This window comes from Parasteatoda tepidariorum, chromosome 8 (assembly GCF_043381705.1).
Source record: "Parasteatoda tepidariorum isolate YZ-2023 chromosome 8, CAS_Ptep_4.0, whole genome shotgun sequence".
In the NCBI taxonomy this organism is placed as follows: Eukaryota; Metazoa; Arthropoda; class Arachnida; order Araneae; family Theridiidae; genus Parasteatoda; species Parasteatoda tepidariorum.
Window position 1 is genome coordinate 48,107,636 of NC_092211.1, and position 20,931 is coordinate 48,128,566.

At 27.7% G+C, this 20,931-nt stretch overlaps 1 protein-coding gene across 1 annotated transcript in view; it reads right to left on the reverse strand.

Moving 5' to 3' along the window:
* Nucleotides 1-3,772: 3,772 nt before the first annotated feature.
* LOC107452961 (cell adhesion molecule Dscam1) overlaps nt 3,773-20,931 on the reverse strand; it is a 92,967-nt gene continuing 75,808 nt past the window's right edge. Inside the window, exons 17-27 of the mRNA XM_043045027.2 lie at nt 20,334-20,568; nt 20,125-20,223; nt 17,812-17,997; nt 13,680-13,973; nt 12,667-12,834; nt 11,447-11,676; nt 10,281-10,344; nt 8,670-8,775; nt 6,960-7,072; nt 5,849-5,957; nt 3,773-3,981 (exon numbers count right to left, since the gene is read on the reverse strand). Of these exons, the coding sequence (XP_042900961.1) occupies nt 5,887-5,957; nt 6,960-7,072; nt 8,670-8,775; nt 10,281-10,344; nt 11,447-11,676; nt 12,667-12,834; nt 13,680-13,973; nt 17,812-17,997; nt 20,125-20,223; nt 20,334-20,568 (1,566 nt within the window). The 3' untranslated portion in view covers nt 3,773-3,981; nt 5,849-5,886. The remainder of the gene's footprint in view (nt 3,982-5,848; nt 5,958-6,959; nt 7,073-8,669; nt 8,776-10,280; nt 10,345-11,446; nt 11,677-12,666; nt 12,835-13,679; nt 13,974-17,811; nt 17,998-20,124; nt 20,224-20,333; nt 20,569-20,931) is intronic.

Sequence of the window (20,931 nt, forward strand, 5' to 3'; positions counted from 1 at the left end):
TGATATTGTATCAATAAAGCCAAAGCAAAATATATTAATACAGTAGTGTGAGGAGCACTCAAAATTTTTTTATAAAAATTACAACAAATGAAATAGAACACAAAAAGTAAAACTTTTACTTTTTTTTACTTTTTGTGTTCTATTTTATTTGTTGTAATTTATATATATAATATATATATAATATATATTGTCAAATTTCGATCCATCGTTCAGCCTATTTCATTTTCCTGTATGTGTCGTATTGTTTCAACGGTTCGATCGCAAATGACAATATCCTATAATGATAATCATATCCACTTAGNTATATATATATAAATTGCGAGAGGGCCAATTTTTTAATCGAAATGGTAAATTTCTGTACAAATAAGTTACTAGTATATAAAACTGCTGAGAACTAGATGATTTTTAATGAAAGTGTCAAATGCATGCATTTCTGAATTTTATAAGAAAAAGTAATTAAACATGATACACATCTTTTCTTATTATAAGATTAAGAATAAATTTACGAGCACGCTTTTATGGCTCCAATAAATACTCGTAAACAAAGAAATTCATTGCCTTTCTTTTCCCAATTTAAAAAAAGCTCACTTTGTCACTTGCTTTGTACTAAATAATGATCTTTTTTTCCCTATTTCCTTCTAATTTATTGAAATCTTTCTCACAAAAAAGGACAATTTTATTAAAAAATTATTCTTTTCTAGTAACTACGAAGAAGGTACTTTAAATTTTGTATGCAGTTTGTTAACGTTAAAATGGAATTTTATTAATTTAGCGACTTCCATACAATGATGACAGGCGTTTTCTTTTTCCCTGTAAGGAACGAAACGTCAATTTGTTTAAAAATTTCTACCCTTAACGAATGTCATACGAAATCAATTATCGTTCTTATGAGGAAATAAATCTTTCATTTTTAATTTACTTAAAAATTCCCATTATTTAAAGCTTTGTAATATTTAATATCACTTCCTTGTTTTTATTCCTTTTAGTTCTTAGGTTTTAGTTTTCCTTGTTTTTTTAATAATGGTCATTATTTATATTTATAGATGTTTTGCTTTTTTTGTATTCAACGCCATTTAAAAGTAATTTCGTATACAAATTTGTCCTTTTTTTATATATTTTTTGTGATTTGTAAGCGATAATTGATAAATAAATTTTCGTTTGATTTTATTCTTTAAAGAGAAATATAATTAAGAAAAACCATAAATCGCAGATAAATACCAAACAAAATTAATTTTTCTAATAGAACACATCCAGTAAGTAATAATTAATGCAAAAAAAAAAGATTTTAGAAAGAAGTCCCTCACTCGTTTTTAATAAGAAAATGTATTTTTCTAATTTGTAAACGATAATTGATAAATCAATTTTTGTTTATTATTCTTTAATAAGAAACATGATTATGAAAAATCCTACATCATAGATAATAAAAAATTATTACTTAACAAAGAAAATAAATTTCTCTATTAGTACATATTCAGTAAGTAATGTAATGTTTAATGCAAATTAAGATTTTAGAAAGAAGTCACTTACTCGTTTATAATAAGAAATGGAACAACAAGTTTTAGTTATTGAAATAAAAATGTTATTGTTCGTTTTTAATGCCTAATTTAATTATCCTTATATAAGTGATTCTGTATTAACAGAATCACCTATATAAGGATAATTAATGAATTTAAAGAATTTAAAGAATTATTTTCAGCAGAGAGCAAATGAAAGAAATTAAAAAAAAAATTTAAAATTTGAAAATATAATTGAATTGAAAAATTTATTGATATGAAAGAATATTTTAATGAATTATTCGCTTACATTTTCAGAAATAAATTCAGAGATTGAACCAATAAATCAATAAATATAAAAAAAAATTAAATTAATAAATCTTAACATTTTTGCGTAAAGTTTAAATATTTAATGTGATAGTGTTTCTTGTAAAAGTGTCACGAAGCAACATTTAATCATTAAGACGTTTCTTAATGATTAAATGTAGGTAAAAACAAATAACGTAATTCCAGTAAATAAAACCAATTAATTACTCTTTACCTAAAATAGTAATATTTATTTTATATTTTCCAATGCATATGTATATTTCTATTAAGTTCATACTCTAATAAATATTTTCGAAGGCTACTTGGAAGAATACCTGTATATCATTATTTAACATTTATTCCTAATATTACCTTCTTCTTTTATCTTTAAAACGAGAAAAAATTACCCAACCAATTTATGAAAAAAGTAGTTGTAATCTAGTATCTAAACACTTCGTATATGTCAAGAGGAAAAGATTTGTTTCTTACAAATTTTACTGAATGCTAAATTTTTGATGATGCCCCTTTCATTTTGTTTCAGTTCTAACTCAGAAATGCAGTGCATTAAATTGATTTCCGATAAGCAAGTTGTTGTCAATTGCAGGTGTTTTAAACTACACTGTAATGCTTTTCATGATTTCGATCGACTCAACCATTTTTTTTTTCTTTTATGAGTATAAACGAAGTAAAAAGGATACAAGTATTTGAAAGAATATATTAAGAAACATTTTTTTATCTATAGATAAAAAACAGTCTCGATTGTGTATAAACAGCAATATTATGAATCGTTATTTTTGTATTCATTTATCTTAATTTAACTAAAAATAAATTTGTAAATTTGTAAAAATATATTTGTTTTTAAAATTTAACTTCGTTGTGAAATGCATATTTAATTTTTTTTCCAATAAAGATGTAACCTGTCATTTTTTTTTAAACACATAAAATAATTTTTACCTTAATTAAATTTATACTGCATTTTGCTTAGACATTTTGTAGCCAACTTTAAACTTCAGACTTGACCTCAAACTTTCAGAAACTTTTGACTAATAATGTTTTATATATAGTGCTATTAGATTAATTTAAAAATTTAATCACAAAGTATAAATTCAAAATTTTTATAAAATTCGACATTTTTTATACAATCTGCAAATAAAAGATACATATTTGTATTATTGGGTGTTAATCATTCGAAATTTAACAAAACCACTGAGCAAAAAGTGGGGTAAAATTGCCAAAGTATGTTAAAATTTAGCGTTTTTCGGACTATAGGGGAACACGGCAATTTTTCCTGAAGCACTTTGGCAATGATTTTTGTAAAATTAACAAAAAAGGGCTTTATTTGGCGAAATAGGAGAAAAATTTGTCAAAGGTGGAAAACTTCGGTAACTTTCTCATGAGTTTTAGAGCATGGCATAAAAATCATTCAATCGGTAAAATTTACTTTTCAGTTTAGCATTTTTAACTATTTAAGCATTTAAGCATTTTTAACTAAATGATAATAGAATTTCTGGTATTTGAATACTTCATTTTGTCATAAGTACAAGAAAATATAATAAATGATACTTTTAATAGCGAAAATAACAATAACGAAATATATTTAATATTTGCAAAACTCGTATTTCATTAAAACTAGAAATAAAGATCCGAAAATAAAAGATTCGAAAATTGTCAAAACCGTCAAAAAATATTCGAAAATTGTATTTTTTGTTTAATTATAATGTAACATCGTATATAGTTTATTATGATAAATTATAATGCATAAACTGGCATAGTTTAAACAAAAGTTTAGTTATTGAAATTCAGACTCCTCTTTTATTTAATTACTGATTGATACTGATTAATTAGTGCAGTAAAGCTTCAGAATTCAAAAACGAAATGTAAACCTAGATATTTAAATTTAATACCTTACAGTAAATTAAAATGTCAATAATTTTCAACAACATTTTGGCTTCATACAGTTATGAAACTCAATATAAATTTTGTAACATTTATTAAAATCCTTTTGTACAGAATATCACAAATTCAACATGATTACTTCCACTGGAATTTTAATTAATGCCTCACAGACGTAATCATGCATTAATCCAATACATCTGCATATTTGGCTGATAAAATCAAGATTTCGAGGAAGAAAACTTTTGAAGAGGAAATTAATAAGCTCCCATATCAGACTTCCCATTTCCTAAAATGGAAAAAAATTATTATAATTTAAATATGAAGGTAATTGTAATATGTAATAAAACACATTTCAAACTAAATATTTGATAAATATTGATAAATGTTTGAGTTTATATAAACAAATATGAAGTTAGTTTCATGCAAAATAGATTTTTTTTTGTTTTAAAGCTACACTCTGTTGGAATTTTCATTCTAAAATTACAATAAAATTTCCGGCAGCAGTCTGTCCATCAGATTAAAATTTATGGTTGAAAATATTTTTTACCTATACGGGTTGGAAACAGTTTAGAACTGGTACAGTCACAAACTACTAGAACTGTTACCGTGGTTACAAAACTACTCGTGTTTGTAACCATTTACAACTAGCATAGTTTCTAAAACTTAACGGGACATTAGAGCTCTGTGGATGCTGGGTCATTTATGCGTGAATGATAGTTTTACTCTAATAGACCTGGATTCTGGAAATACCTCATGTATAGAAGAAATGAAATGCACATAGGTTTGAATGTAACGCTGGGATTTGAACTCCTATTTACCCGGTCATGAGATTGCGAGATTAGCCTTCTCAATATGGACAATATATACCCTGTTACATGGAGCAAAATGGCTTTATAAGGTGGGCCTAACTGGTGCGGATGGAATTCTGATTGTTTATCCGTATTATGAAGAAAAAAAACAGTCAATAAACGCTTTTCTTCACACTTAACAGTTTTAATATCATCTTCCTTATGGTTATTTGAATGTTTTGGTCGGCTTTTTTTTTAAAGTCCTCCAATTAACACAGTAAATATATTTTTGGAAGTGAAAAATGCGATTGTATGTCGTAGTTTGTTTTGAATATCAATCTGCGATTTCTTCTTAACAAACATTTAGATTTATTATATTATGAATATTTAGATTTTAATATTGACAAGCTAAGGATAAGAGGAGGTATTTCAGGTTCGACCACTATTATTTTACAATTAAGAGAAAAATAAGATAACACCTTATACCTTTTTTTAACATCAAACTGTGAATTTTTCTTTCCAAATAATTAGATGATTATATAGTGTAACTTCTTACTTAAATAGGATATAGTTCATACGTAAGTTGACACGAGGATATTTTTGGTTCGGTCACTATTTTTCTAAAATTAAGTGAATAATGAGATTACTTTTGTAGTTTATTTTTAACATCAAGCTGTGAATTTTTCTTTCCAAATAGTTAGATGATCATCTAGTGTAACTTTCTACTTGAATAGGATATAGTTTATACACAGGTTTACACGGGTATATTTTAGGTTTGGTCACTATTTTTTTCATAATTAAGTGAAAAATAAGATGACGTGTTGCAATTTATTCATTGGTTGATATGGGGTATTTATGTTTAGTTAATATTCCCCCATAATTAAAATATGAATAAATCCTAAATAGAGTATTTATAGTGAACACCAAGAAAATTTTAAAAATATTTTAAATGGTTTATGAATTGTAATAAGACACTTTGAAGTAATGATTTTTTTTATTTCAATTATTTTATTAAAGAGGCATGTTTTTCCTCTGAATGAATTAGCATCATTACAAGCTATATATTTTTCACTTAAAAGCTACTGCTGCTCATTCACAGCAAACGAAAAGCTTTAAATATATTAAACATTATTTGCTTAAATAGTCCTTTCAATTATTACCTAGTGCATTATTATTAAAATATATACATCAGTGAACCTGATATCAATAATTTTCGTGAATATAACAGTAAACTAACTATGAAAAAAATTCTTAAAATTACTATTTTAAGCATATTATGTGGTAAAATAACATAAATATATATTTCTTTAATTTTTAAAAGCGTTTTGTTGTGTCTCATATTTACAATAATACCAGTAACATTACCTCTTCCAAATGAAATCAGTCTAAATTTTATCATTTGTTTATGCAAGAGCTGTATGCTCTACGGACCACCTTTTATTGCTTTCGTAACAAGTGGCTTCATATGTTTTCCCTGTAAAAAAATAAGTAGTATAAGAAAATAAACTACATGTTTTTATGAATATATATTAAATAGAATAATTCTATCATTTTCTTAAAATCATTCATATTAATAAGGATATTTTTATTTAGTGTTTAATTGCTAAAGCTCATGATGAAGTGCGTTGTATACATATCAGAAAGAATTGCAAAGTAATTTCCATTTTTCTAATGAGAAGATAAAATTCCTTTTTTGTAGAATTTCAACAGAGCTTTTAAAATATGCAGCTGCATTTGCATTTTCAAAAAATTCTAAACATTTAAAAGCTGATAAAATTATATTTTAATACAAGTGTCGAAAAAAAATTTCAAATGCAGCCAACACACTGAAAAAATTCCTTACTGAATCACGGTTAAAATGTTCTACTAACCTGAGTGCAACACACAAAACATCCATTTAAACATAAAATTCAGTTTTATTATAAAATTACCTATCTTACTTTTTTCTATAACATTTATTTAATTACAGTGATTCAGTGATTTTAGAGTAAATATTACGGTTTATCAGATCATTTGTTTCATAAAATTTTACGATTAAAATTACTAGTGCAGGTGCTTTCATAATTTGATCCGTAATTTTTTGCAGCTCATGACTAACATAAAACGCCACTATAGGTACTTGATTAAGTAAAAAAAAATATTCGATGCAAAGCCAATATTGTTTGTAGTTAGTCCCTTTATGTGCCTATACATTTCCTTATTGAAAGGTAGAAGCTATGTAGGTTTGACAAAGTATCTAGGTTTGAAACAATAAAATTTAGATAGCAAGTTAGCACAGAAATCCAAAAATCACAGTAACATTTCAGTCATCAACATACGCTATTGACCCAGAAATCCAAAAATTTTAAAATAGTGAACATTTTGCTACGTGAAATGTTTGATACGAAAAAATGGGTAGGTGGATGTACACTGTAATGAAGCAAATATACTGATTAGTACATATGTGACCCAGATTTTATGCTTATGGTTTACATACACAGTCTATCACATTCTGTTTCTGACTCTCTTGCTTCTTCACAGATCACTTGATCATTTCGTGATTGAAGGGTATATAATAACTCAGCGCCTTCGGAACCTGAGCTTGAGTCCCTAGAACAAAAGAGTAAAACAGTTTTACTATTATTTTCAAAGAAATAAATATAATATATGCAATAATACGAATAACATGCATAATAAAAAATTGGCAAACTTAATTTTAAAACGATTTAAAAAAATAAATTGATTTTATTTTAGTGATGCAATAATTTCAGAATCCATTTTATCGAAAAAAAATTAGCGATTTTTCTGTTACTGTATTCTTGTTGAGATTCTTATTGTATAATGAATAAACCGCATAAAGCACAAGAAATACTTGTTTGATTAAAAAAAGGAGACAACAAGGAAGGAAACAGTTTTAGAATTATTATGCTAGTAAAAATGGCCATGTTAGATATAAAATATTTTTGAAAAATTTATTTTAAGATTGATTTGAAAAAACTAAGATTTTATGCAGGAAATGTATTGTTAGAATTAAAAAAATAATTCTAACATCAAAAATCAAACTGTACAGTATTTTAATGATGTAAATCTTTCCTTTATATGGTAATGTTTTCCAGTCAATACAAAAATTAAAAAAAATGTTGACCGCATAAATGGTTTTTATGCCATGCTCTATGGTATCATGATAAAATGACCACAATCACAAAATTTTATCACATATTATAAAATTATAATTTATTGTTAATTTTACCAAACTCATTACGAAAGCACTTCAGTAAAAATTACCGAGCCTTTTGATGAACCCATAGACCCAAAAATACGATAACTTTTACTACATTCTGGTATTTTATACAATATTTTTTTCCTGTGTGTGTCTAATGACGTAATAAACATTGCATGAAGCTCAAATAAGTAAGTAAATATAGCGAAACTGTAGTTATAATGTTATAGACAAGAACCTGATCTCAAAATTGTCCTATACCACAGTACTTGCTATTTTACTATTCGTTTGCCACTTTAACATTTTTATTTGCGCAACATAAATTGTCTCCTAATTAATATCAATAATTTCGAAGCAAATTAAACTTTTATAACAGTATGAAAAATATTTTCATCTTCACCGCTGTTAATAAAGTAGACAATATGCAGGGTTATAATTGAACCGCAAAATTTTATTCATATTTTTTTTACAAAATAAATAGAAACGTTTTTAATTTGGAAATTTTAAAAAAAATTTAAACTTGTATCTGGATTTAAAAGTTTTTATATTTGTATGCTTTGTATTGATAAAATTTTAATTAAAGATGCATACATGTTTAAAAAAAAATTAGTTCGTTGTAAAAATTTAGTGTATGTTTTTAAGTATACACAAGAACATAAACTATCATTTGAATATTATAAATTGAAAAAAACTACCTTTGCTTTTCGTTTCCAATTAAGTGAAGTCATATTTGGCTTAAATATTTACGAATTTAACTATCCTCATATCAAGGAAACTTTCTTACATACTATTTTAAATCCTTAAAATCTATTTACATAGAAAAATTTGGGCTTGGTTAATTAATGAGAAAATTAGTTAATGTGTTTGTATGCATTTTTTAACTCAATATCTAGGTGTGTTTAATTCACTGTGTGAACATCGAAATCAATCATTAGATAAACAATTTTAATTTATATCCTGATTTAGCTAAAAGTGATGTTTATTTACCCATCACCCGATTCTCTCCAAAGTCTTGCTGTGTTGTGAACTTTTAATCTTGCTCTATCTGGTTCTTCATAAATAGGATGCTCTCTTAGAGTTTGCATTTCTATACCTGCAAAAATAGTTAAATTTTCTTTAACGCTATTATTTTGAAAAAAGAAATATTATTGTGAAATGTAATTCAAAGTTAAATTTACTATAAAGGACTTCTATGTTTAACATAGATTATTGTAAAGTTTTTAAACTCTATAAACTACGTAAAATTAAGTTTGCTTCTCTAATAAGATCAAAGTACGCTACTAAAATCTCAGAAATCAGCTAAAAATTGTTCTTACACTGTATCTTGACACATAATTTGTAAAGTAATAAAAAAAATGAAAAACAAATGAAAGGAAATATGAACTTATTCAATGATAAGGAAGTAGTTGTTTGAAAACTATCAGATTCATTTCTATTTTTTAACACTTTATTAAAAAAGACTCACACATAGACAAAATCAATGCCAAAAGATATCTTATAAAAACCATTGCCAGTTTAAGATCCGGACATTTCAGGGGCATGAAAATCAACAAAGGTGGAGTAAGAATTTTTCGACCTTGTAACAATTGCCCTGATACGCCACTAACTCCTTTCCACGTCTTAGACTGACCTGCAATTTCATGCCCCCTGGCTCCCCTTTGGGAATTCTCTCCATTTGACGTAGAACGACTCCCTTCGAACAAGATCACCGAGATTGCTGCCTATGGGCTTTCAACCCATGGGAATATCTAATCTTCACTGCACACGACGACACCACCAACACTTTATTAAAATGTTTCATGCGCTATTTCTTTTACTTTAACAAAATGTTGCACCAAAAACTATGATAGTGAAATAATGTCTTACTCAAACAATTTAATTAGTCAGCAATCAGATTGATGAACTTTATAAAATTTTGAAATAAAAGATTTTATTACTTTTATCTTAAACTGAACATCTAAATATAGTAGCTGCGAAGTCCAAAGAACAGATATGTATACAATTCAAATTACTCCTCTGAATAAAATTATCACATTAATGAATGTTTACACTTTATTTAATCCATAATATTTTCATATGAGAAACATTAAACATAAACATTTGGAACGGTCATTTAAGTATAACACTTTTCAACTCATCAAGCAATACCAAATATTTTTGAAGATATTATGTCTTACTTAAAAAGTTGAAGATTCTTCAAGAAAATTCTGGAAACAATTTTATATTGTTGAAGGAAAACCTCATATATTATCATCACACCGTCATTGCAAGTTTTACATGGAGCGCAATAGCATACGCTAAATTTGCCAAATACTATATAAGAAGAAATATTAATAAAAAATTTGAGGCGGGATGTAAACAGCAATTAATCAAAAATCAATACGATTCTCCCAATTGTTTTTAAAAATATATACAATTTTTGTTAGCTTAGTGTGTTTTATAAAGTTGTCTTCATGAAGTTTCTGCCTGAAGATTATTATCAATATCTAGGTATACTTTTAAATAGTTATAGAATTTTTTTATAATAAAAATTATTATTTTCTTTCAGATTTTGTTACACAATACATACAGCAAAAATTCAAATTAAATATTCTTTACCTGTTTGTCTGTATCCTGAAATGTATATCATTGGAGATTCGTAAACACATTCAGCTTTTTCAGCCTAAAATTGCAAGATAAGCTTGTTTTGTAATTTGAAACGGATAAACAATCTATTCATTAAAATGTCAGAAATACTTTTATGGTTTATTTTTTTCAATGAAATATCAAAGTCAACAGTTATTCATTAGACTAATTTTAGCTACCGTCAACAGTGCTCTGAAATTGAATCCCTTATTCTTCGAAGAAAATATCAATTTAAAGAGAACGTTTTTTTTTCGCTTCATTTTAAACTCGAATATATTTTTTTTTTAATTTTTTGATATTGTAAATGAGAACAAGCAAAGAAAACGATGTCAAAAATCAATACTTAATATTCATGCAGATTCTTCGAACATAAAAATGGTATCGAAAAATTGTTAAATTAATTTAACAGAAGTAAAATTAAGTTTTTTGCAATTAATATAGCTTTTTAATATGTATAATACTCACACTGCTATACAAACACTGAAATAAGGTCTGAAGAGCAGTCATTCTAAATTTTTAATTGTAAGTCCATTAGATTATGCCATAGAGGTCCTTAAACACGAAAAATACTACTAAAATAAGTTATGTCACCGTCATTACATCATTTTCTTAAAAATGATCATAATTGCACATTCATTTGTTCAAAAGAATTTGACGTTATTGTAGTTGTTTTTTCCTAGTTTTTTCATGATCTTTTTCGAACATTTATTTGGCGCTGCTCAAAGTTTCAAACCGAGGTTTAAGTCCTTTTTTTAGTTTCTAACAACAGTTATATTTCTTAATTATTTCTCTAGCCCTACCATTCGTAGTAGGAAATTCATTTCTTATCCAGTTACTTTAAATTTATGAATTATTTACTTTTTTCTTCAATTTTTATCGTATTGTGCTAATGTCATTTGTAAATTGTTGTGGTTCAAGTAACTAAAGAAAACAAGCAAAGGAAAACCTTTCAGTGATAAAATGAAAGCACTTTAAAAAAATAAGATCAATTAAATTAGATTTTTAATTTCTTTTATAAATAAACTGAAATTTGTTTCGCATTCAGATTAATCTGTTAAGAAAAGGAAAATAATGAAAATAAAATTTGCCCTTGAAGTTTTCAGACATTCGCGCGAAATTCTGAAAATTGATAAACTTACTCGACGGATTTGATGTGAAGAACTATAATTGAAGCTACTTCTTATGCTCCCAAGCGTTCCAACATTTTGTTCATTATCATTTCCTGGAAGAATACAATGTTTTCTGTTGCCTCCTGTGCCCCGACTAGAAGCGTATGGAGTTGGTAAATAAGTTGGCTCATGTGTAACATCGTAAGTTACAGACAAGGGAAAATTTTCAGATTTGATGGGATCTCGATTTTCTCCATCAGCTAAAAAGCACACAAAATACGTATTATTGCATGTTAATATTTGTGTATGTTCAACAAAAACACTGTAAACAATTCCGGATCTAATTCCGGTAAAAAATATTTTTTTTTCCAAATATTTAAATTGAGTAAAAACGTCAAAGGAAAAGAACTGCATTTCAATATCTCCTACGTACTCTCACACATTTATGAGCCTCGTATGACCGTAAAAATAGGCTTTTAAAAATATTCATGAAATAGGTAATTACACTGTAAAAATTCCGGAATGAATTCAAGTAAAAGGTGCCGACACTTAGAGTACTGGTACTATTTGCCGTAAAATCCATTTTTACCGGAACATGTTACGGAAAAAAAGGTTTATGGTAAACCGTAATTTTTACAGTAAGTTATCGTGAAATTGCTAAATCACTCTAATTAAATAAATATTACTGTAAAAAATACGGTACAATATTTTACAGAAAAATTAGATTTTACGGATGCTGCACCTAAATTGCCTGTACTTTATTCCATAATTTGATTCGTAATTTCTAACAGTGTACTTACCGAAAATAGATAATAGGGAATATGCAGATGATACATTTTTAAGAAGCTCGGGATTTATTTAAACACATTCTAATCGTCATGTGCAATAGGTAAGTCAAAGGTGAAGAAGGTTAATGCGATTAAATAAGTTAAGGATATTAGAAGAAATAAAATATTATTTTATAACAATGAATGTAAATGGACATTATAGTAATTTTTTATGAAAATCTTGAATTTCTCTAACCAATAGAATAAAAGAAGCTTCTGGAAATATAAAATTTAAAAAAATATATTCAAATGATTAGGAAAATTTAAAAGACTATATTTTTTTAAATAGTAAGCTATAAATTTTCCATTAATTTTCTTTTAAAAATATTACTTGATTTTTTTACTTTCTATAAGATATTGTTACTTTCTAGACAAGGAATAAACTGGTTTTAAATAAGTAATGGTATAGAAAATTTTACCAACCATTTAAATTTCTTGCATTATCTGATGAGCGTCGTCTCGTAATGAAACACACCGCGCAGAGAACCACCATCAGAACTATAATTGAACTTAACACTGGAGCCGTTATTGTCAAGTGACGATAAAGTGATCCACTAATATCACTTACTTTTGAAGGCCTTGGAGGATATTCTATTAAATTCAAAATTAAAAACATTTACTTCTTCAAATATATTTCAATCATTGAACATAAAGTATAAGCTAACACGGAGAGAAAAAAATTCTGGCAAAATAACCGTACTGTATGGTATTGACATTTCTGGTTAAAAAAAATATAATTATTTTTTATAAAACTAAAATATAAGGTATTAAAATATTACATTTGATAGTTGTTCTACTCATATGGTAATAGTTAACAAGAAATTCTGGTTTCACAAACTTTGGATCTTATTGCTATACATGTAGCAAAAAATACAAAACTGGAAAATAAATTTAACTGAATAAATGGTTTCTATGCCATGTTTTTTTTCTTCGTATGCCTGTTTAGGCAGTGGGGTTACGATTGCTCATGTCTTTCAGTGGCGCCATCTATGGTCAGGAATTCGACTTCTGCAACGCCATTCACACAACCACAACCCGCTTATAGGGCGGGTCTCATTCACACACATTCACACACAAAATAGAAAAGACATAGAACACACACAGAGAGAAAGAAACATCCATGCCTTGTCCTGTATTCGAACCCAGGACCTTTCTGGTGCAAGGATAGCTCCCTACACAGGCTGGTCGGCTCTATGCCATGTTCTAAGGCAGTATAATAAAACTAGCAAAATTTACCATATCTGCCAAATTTTATAACAGATAAAAGAATTTTACCAAAATCATTACCAAAGAACTTCGGTAAAAATTACTGGTGTTCCCATAGTGCCAGAAATACAGAAAATTTCAACATAATATTCTGATGTTTTGACGGTACTTTTTTTCTCAGTGTAGAATGTGAAAACTGTCTATATATGAGCAATTTAAATAATATTTACCTCCTGACGGTGTTAAAGTAGCAAAAATATACTCTGCATCAGTTGAACCGGCATCGTTTTTCGCAGTTATCAGCATTGAGTACCAAGAACCAGGACTCAAATCAGTTATTGTGATATTCCCTTGCTCCGGGATAATATTGTTGCTAACTAAAGTCCATTCTTGCAGACCATTCGGCTTGTACTGGATTATGAAAACACTGATTGGACAACCTCCGTTATGCCAACTGTTTAAATTAATATTTACTGAGGTCGAGTTTACCGAGAGCATGAGACGTTTGTCAGGTGCTCTAGGTGCTGCAAAAAAGATGATTGAAATGTTTTTAAAAAGTTTATTTTTATATAAGTCAAAAAAAATGTTGAAATAACTCAGGACTTGTGATAAAAAATGGTTGAAAAGTAAATTATTAAATGTATTGTCTATTATCTACCCTTTCCTAATTTCTTAGGCTTACCTTGTATGGACCTTAATATCTTACTTTAACATTTTTCTTGTTACTTTAAGGTGCAATAAAATTTTGTTTCCTTGTAATTTCAAATTTTTTTTTACATATTTCACATGAGTGTTTATTCAGTAAAGCACCAAATAAGCATTTTCAAATATTCCAGACCATAATATCTTACTTTAAGATCGTCCTCGCCAATTTAAGGTGCAATAAAATTTGTTTCATTGTAATTTCATAAAAAAGTATACACTTTTTTGACATGGGTATTTATTCAGCACTGTACCAAATAAGCATCTTCAAAGATTCCAGCAAATTAGGTTGAATCCCCCGTAAAACCAACTTCACCTTGAAATCCATTTTTGCCTAAATTTTTACTGCATTGGTTTTTTTATTAGAGTAATTCAGTGATTTTACGGTAATTATTACTGCAAAGATTAATGAATATCAACGTTTTTGCAGCATAACATGTTAAGGTAAAAATGAAATTTACGGTAAAAAAAAACTGCTCCCTGATCTGAAAGTTCGGAATTAAGTTACAGTACTTTTTACTGTAATTTTATCTGGAAATTTTCACAGTGTTGAGATGCTTAGTTTAATGTTAATATGAGCTGAAAAAGGTACGGGTTTTTATTCGTAGAAAAAAAAATTAAAGATCAATTCAAACGCTGCGAAGGATTCCATTAAAATTAATTTTACTAAATTCAATTATAATGTCCCGCTAAGATTGTGTTATAACTCAATATAAAATACGCTTTAATAGAACAAATTTAGAGATTCGTTATGAAAGTTTGGGAGCTTGTACTTATGATACTCGATTATTTTTCAAGAAACCCATTTCTTTTATTTTAGCTAGGGGCTGAGAATGAGCCTAAAGGTATATTTTCCTCTCTTTTTTTTTGACATACAAATTCTTTTTATAATAGATTTTACATCTCGGGAGAGCGTACGATTTCCGATTTTTCGTTCCATATAAAAATATAAGAGTAATGGATGCTTCCATACTTTTTAGCTACATCCTGTGAAGACATTGATAAACGATAGTAATATATTTCTTTATATCCAAATCATCCTCTTTCTTCAGTACTAAATCCCAGTACAAATCCCATAAGTGACTCAGACGAGAATTGTTCTTTTCTCAGAATCGAGATAAGAATAAGAGAATATAATATGAAACTCCTTTTATTTTATAACCTAGTTTCTGTTCTACGATATTCGAAATAAGCTTAAGTGATGTATTGCGAGTGAAGTTTTTTTTTTATTCGATTTAAGGATTTAAAGACAAATCAGTTCTCCGCGATTCCAGTTATTTATAGTTTCAGGAATTACTTTTTATATTATATTAAGAAAGTATTTTGTTCTTATCTTCTTAAAATTTATATATAACAAAAATGAGAGAAAATAAGAATTAGGCAATTTATTGAAAGTTTCTGTTTTGTGTTAGATATTAGCAATATTATCGGTCATTTCTTTATTATTATACTGCACATTTCATTTAAATGTTTTGAGAATATTCTCAAAATATTTACAAGGTATATTTAAATATGATTCAAAAATGTACTCTGTCCTTTTCTTTTTACATCATTGCAATATTCATTGAAATGTTATTGAATTAGGGAAGCATAATGCTAAAGAAAATGTGAAGTGCAAGTGTTGTTCGTACGCGAGGGTTATAATTTATTTTATTTTTTTTTAATTTCATAATGCGTGTATCCCTTATTTCTGTTTTATATCCGGCAGTTATTCTCAGTTTACAGCTATCAATGTTTAACTCCGTAGCCTTGTAATTTCGAAGCCCAACCAGACGTCTTGGATGACGGATCTCACGGATTAAGTTCTGAGACCGATTAACCTTTGAGGAAAAATTTTCGTTTTAACGAACCGAAATATACTTTACATGGAGAGGAAAACCCCGAAAACTTTCCATTGTTAGTCCGACGGCATAGGAATTCGATACCAGGATCCGTCTATTACTGAGGATATTTATATCTAACACTGAGCACCCGGCTCAGCCCCGTGATCAGGGTGAACTGGTAAACAGAATTTTTAACAACCAGCCACCGCTAGGATTCGAACCTGAGCACACCTCTCTCCCCTGAACCTCAGCGGCCACGTGAGGGTAATACGTTAAATTTATTCGCAGCTATCATTTTATTTGTTTTTATTAACACTAGATTGCCTAAGGAAATCATTTTGACTGCTTTTAATTTCAATTCGAGGAACAATGATGTATATAATGACACAATTTCTTAGAATTTTGTACAACATATAATTTTTTTAGTGTTAATATTTACTAATAACTTGTTATATAACTGTAAATAATATAAAAACATTAAAAATTAGTTTTAAGCAAATTTCTTTACACATTATTTACACTTTTATAATTCAGTCATTTTGACTGCTTTTGGGCAATATAGATAGACTAAATTTCAGTCTAGTGTTAAGTGAATTCAACAGTCAACATAGGTACAAATTCTAATTCAATCACTCTCGGCATGGTTGCACTTAAATTCCATTGATATGAACCATCGAGAAACTAAAATTTTCATTGTCGAACAATATTTCAATTATATCAAAAATATAGTTAGAACATACGGATGCTGGGGAGAAAATTAGCAATCGGGAAAATTAGCAATGCATTTAGCCTTGAACGAGCTTGGTGAGAGGCGGCTCAGCTGTATTTCTGTCCAACATAAGGCAAACCTTAGTTCAACATACCACTAAGCAGCAATCACTGAAGTTGACGAGGAACCAAAATTCAATTGCACTCTATTATGAATGAATACTTCAAATAATATTCCAAATGAATTATACAAGTAATTTTTTTTCTGTGTGTGCTTTTCGAAAGATGTTTCCTCAACGAGTAAAATTCGAATTTTTAATGAAATTTTTAACCTGTGAATCTAAAAACGAAACATTCAGGACTTTAAATAGTTTCTCTAGAAAAGCGTTCAATGAACATTTGTGATCGTGATATCTCGATGAAAAAAATTTTTTACCTAAACTTCCATAACTCACTACCTCGAATTTTTTAATTTCAAATTTTTAGTATTTTTCAATTAAAAAAATCCGCATAAAATTCATTTAAACCGTATAAAATCCATTTTGTTATAGAATTCATTTTCACCCCAAAATATTATAACAGAAATTTAACTGTTATATTAATTTAATAAGGTATTTTATGGTAATTCAGTTAATTTATGGTAATTCAGGTAATTTATGGTAATTCAGGTATTTTATGGTAATTCAGGTATTTTATGTTAATTCAGGTATTTTATGTTAATTCAGGTATTTTATAGTAATTCAGATATTTTATGGTAATTCAGATATTTTATTGTAATTTATTGCTATAAAAATCACGATATATCTAAGTTTTTGTTCTGTATCATGTTCCGGTAAAAATGAATTTTACTGTAAAAAGTACCGGCACCCTTAGTTGCGATATTTTTTTATCGTATTTTTTTCGGAATTTTTTACACTGCATATTTAAATTAGAAATATAAAAAAATATATACAAATGACTTCCCGACCCACTAAAATAAAAGGGAGCTATGAAACATGTGACTCAAGTGGAAAATCATTTGTATAAAATTCTGTCAACACAATCATATATTTCAAATGAAACTTTTAAATAAAATACGAAATTTTTAATGAGTATCAAATTGAAATACAAAATAATATTTTATACTTACGACCACCGTCTGTTTTTGCTGACATAATATCACTATTATTCCCACTACCAGCGCTATTGAAAGCAACGAGATAAAAAGAATAACTTGTTCCACATTGTAAATCATGAAGAGTATAGGATGATTTTTCGCCTGTTAAATGTGTTTCTGACCATTCCTGACCATCCATTTTGTAGTGTAATATATAACCTAAAATATTTTACAGTAATATGGTAATATAATATACAATAAATGGTAACATATAACCTAAAATATATTACCATTTGAAGTTAACGAAATCCAAGAAAAATTTTTAATGGAATGAGTGTTCAAAAGTCAAATCTAGACATAATACTCAAATCTAGATAAAATTTTAAAATAAAATAAGTATTTGCTGATCTTTATAATGCTAAAAAAACAAACGCATTTTAAGAAATAAAAATCGAGATCTTTTTCATCATTTGCTCTAGTTTTTTTAAATGCAAAATAATAATAATAATAATAATTAGTATCCTTAGTAAAATAAAAAAAGACAATTATAATTTCTATTTTGATAAGAAATTGTGTAGCTTAGTATACATTATTTTTATACATTTTTACTGACAATTACTCGGGTTTAAAAAATAAATGCTCTTTTAAACAGCATGATGTATGCTAATTTAAAAATTTCATATATGTGCCAATAATTGTTTTAGAAAATATTGGTGTAAGAAATATTTAATCTAAGCATGCCTTAAAAATACATTTAATCGTGTTCCTCATATAATACATAAACTTGAATACTTTATAATGATAAATGAAATTACAGATGATTATTTAACATTCCCTTCCTTGTCAATCAAATACCACAAAATTTAAATTTGTACTTCAAAGCAATAAACTTACGACTTGCAAATTGAGTGATAATACATTAACTAATGATTCTTTATTCGGCAAACTAGGGCAATTAATTATCCCATTGTTTTGTATGAAGGCAAATTGGAATTTTACGAAAATAAACTTTCACCGAAAGGGAGTGAAAATATTGAGTCAAAAGCAAAATTAATACTTCGTCGAAATCCATGACTATTTAATAAAATAAAACTGGTGTTTTCGACTTATATCATTTAAGCCATCTTGTTGTAGTTAGTATCTTTCCAGTTGTTTCAAATAAACGTTTATTTCGTGATTAATATTTTATTAATTTATAAATATACAATTGACTTCTTGCTATTTGTCTTACAACTTATAAAGGCTCGTTTTACAAGTTCCGGGAAAAAGGCATTAAATAACCAAAGAATTAAAAATGATAAATGATTTTTTTTCCTCCTAAGTAAACAGCTAATACTGTCTAATCAAACTTTTACTATTTTGATCTGAAAGTAAAAGAAAATAGGACGTAATACTTCTCTTTTTGAATTCTTTGTTTTTGAAACTATTTTCTTAGTATTGCATCATTATTCGTCCATGTTATTATTATTATTATTATTGATATCCTTGTATGCTTTAAAAATATTTATAAATTTTTATAATACTGTTTTTTAAAGTTAACCAGTATTTTTGGACCACTGCATATGTAAAATTTTGTATGAATAAAATATTTTGTTTAAGCCGTCTAAACTTCTAATCTACTCTTAAATGGTTAAAACATATTTTAAGTGATTTCCTTTCCTTATTTTTTAAGTACTTGACAATAAAGTGAATTGCTCAATGTCATAACATTTTAGCGCGCTTTATATTTTCAACCAAGCAAAATTTTTATGGTATTAGAAGATCAAGCACGGAACTTTACGAAGCATATAAAGAATCTGATGTCATTAAATTTATCAAAATTCAAAGGATTAAATGGGCAGGCCACATTATAAGAATGGAGGATAGCAGGACAACCAAAAAAGTTTTCAGTGCCAGGCCAACAGGTACAAGAAAAAGAGGACGACCAAACCTAAGATTTTTTGACTGCCTTGAAAAGGACCTACAATTCTTAAAGATAATAAACTGGAGAACCTTGGCTAAAGGAAGAATGTCTTGGCATAGGCTTGTTGAGAAAGCCATGGCCCATCCTGAGCTGTCGTGCCAATGAGAAGAAGAAGAAGTATTTTTGGACCACATCATATGTATAATTTTGTATGAATCAAATATTTTGTTTAAACCTTCTAAACTTCTAATCTTCTCTCAAATGGTATAAACATTTTTTAGTGATTTCATTTCCTTATTTTTTAAGTACCTTATTTTTAGAGTAAATTGCTCAATATCATAACATTTCAGCACGCTTTATATTTTCAACCAAACGAAATTTTTATGGTATTACGCAATTAATATTTTTATGTCACAGAAAGTTACTTTACTTATTCAACGTACCTGAAACCGGTGCATTATGATGAATCCTGGGGTCCCAAGACAACTTCAAAGTTCTAGAGGTCGCAAAGTAAGTACGTAATATTGGGGCACTTGGCCTATCTAAAAATCATTTGATTTTATTTACTAATATTGGTAAAAATTTAAGGGAAAATGTTTTGAAATCAATGCATACTGCATACATGTCAAGAAGGTAATTTATAAAAACTTACCGAATTCTAATGTTCGTACATACACTTCTTCTGAGGGAGGCCCGGCTCCTCGACTGTTATAAGCTTGAACTACTATACTGTATTCTGAATTACGGTTTAAATCTGTAATTGCAAAATGGTGTAAATGACCCTGTTGATAGCTCGTTGGTTTAAAAGTATAAGGTTCTGGATTTCTCGAATTCTTGTAGCCAACATAAAATCCATCCATGCTGCTTTTCCCAGTTTCCACGGGAACCTGTAGATTAAAAAATTTACAGTAATACTTTTTGTTAAAACCTTTGAATAGATGAGAGTCTATTTAAAGTCAGTGGAAAATATTTGTCACGTAAGAGTTGAGTCAATTCACTCGTCTAGAAGTTCATTCAAATTAGTGTCCAAATTATAATTCCTTCCAAGTTATCTTAACTTGCTATCGCAGAAGTCGAAAAAAACCATGATGAAATTCAATACTTTATAAGTATTTTAGTTCTTAGTAATAAGTAGTTTAATTATTTATAGTTCGTTTATTTTAGAGTTAATTTTTAATTTTTCATCACATATTATAAAATTTTTGTCATCCTTTCACATTTCAGTTTAAAAAAGATCTATTCAAAAACGT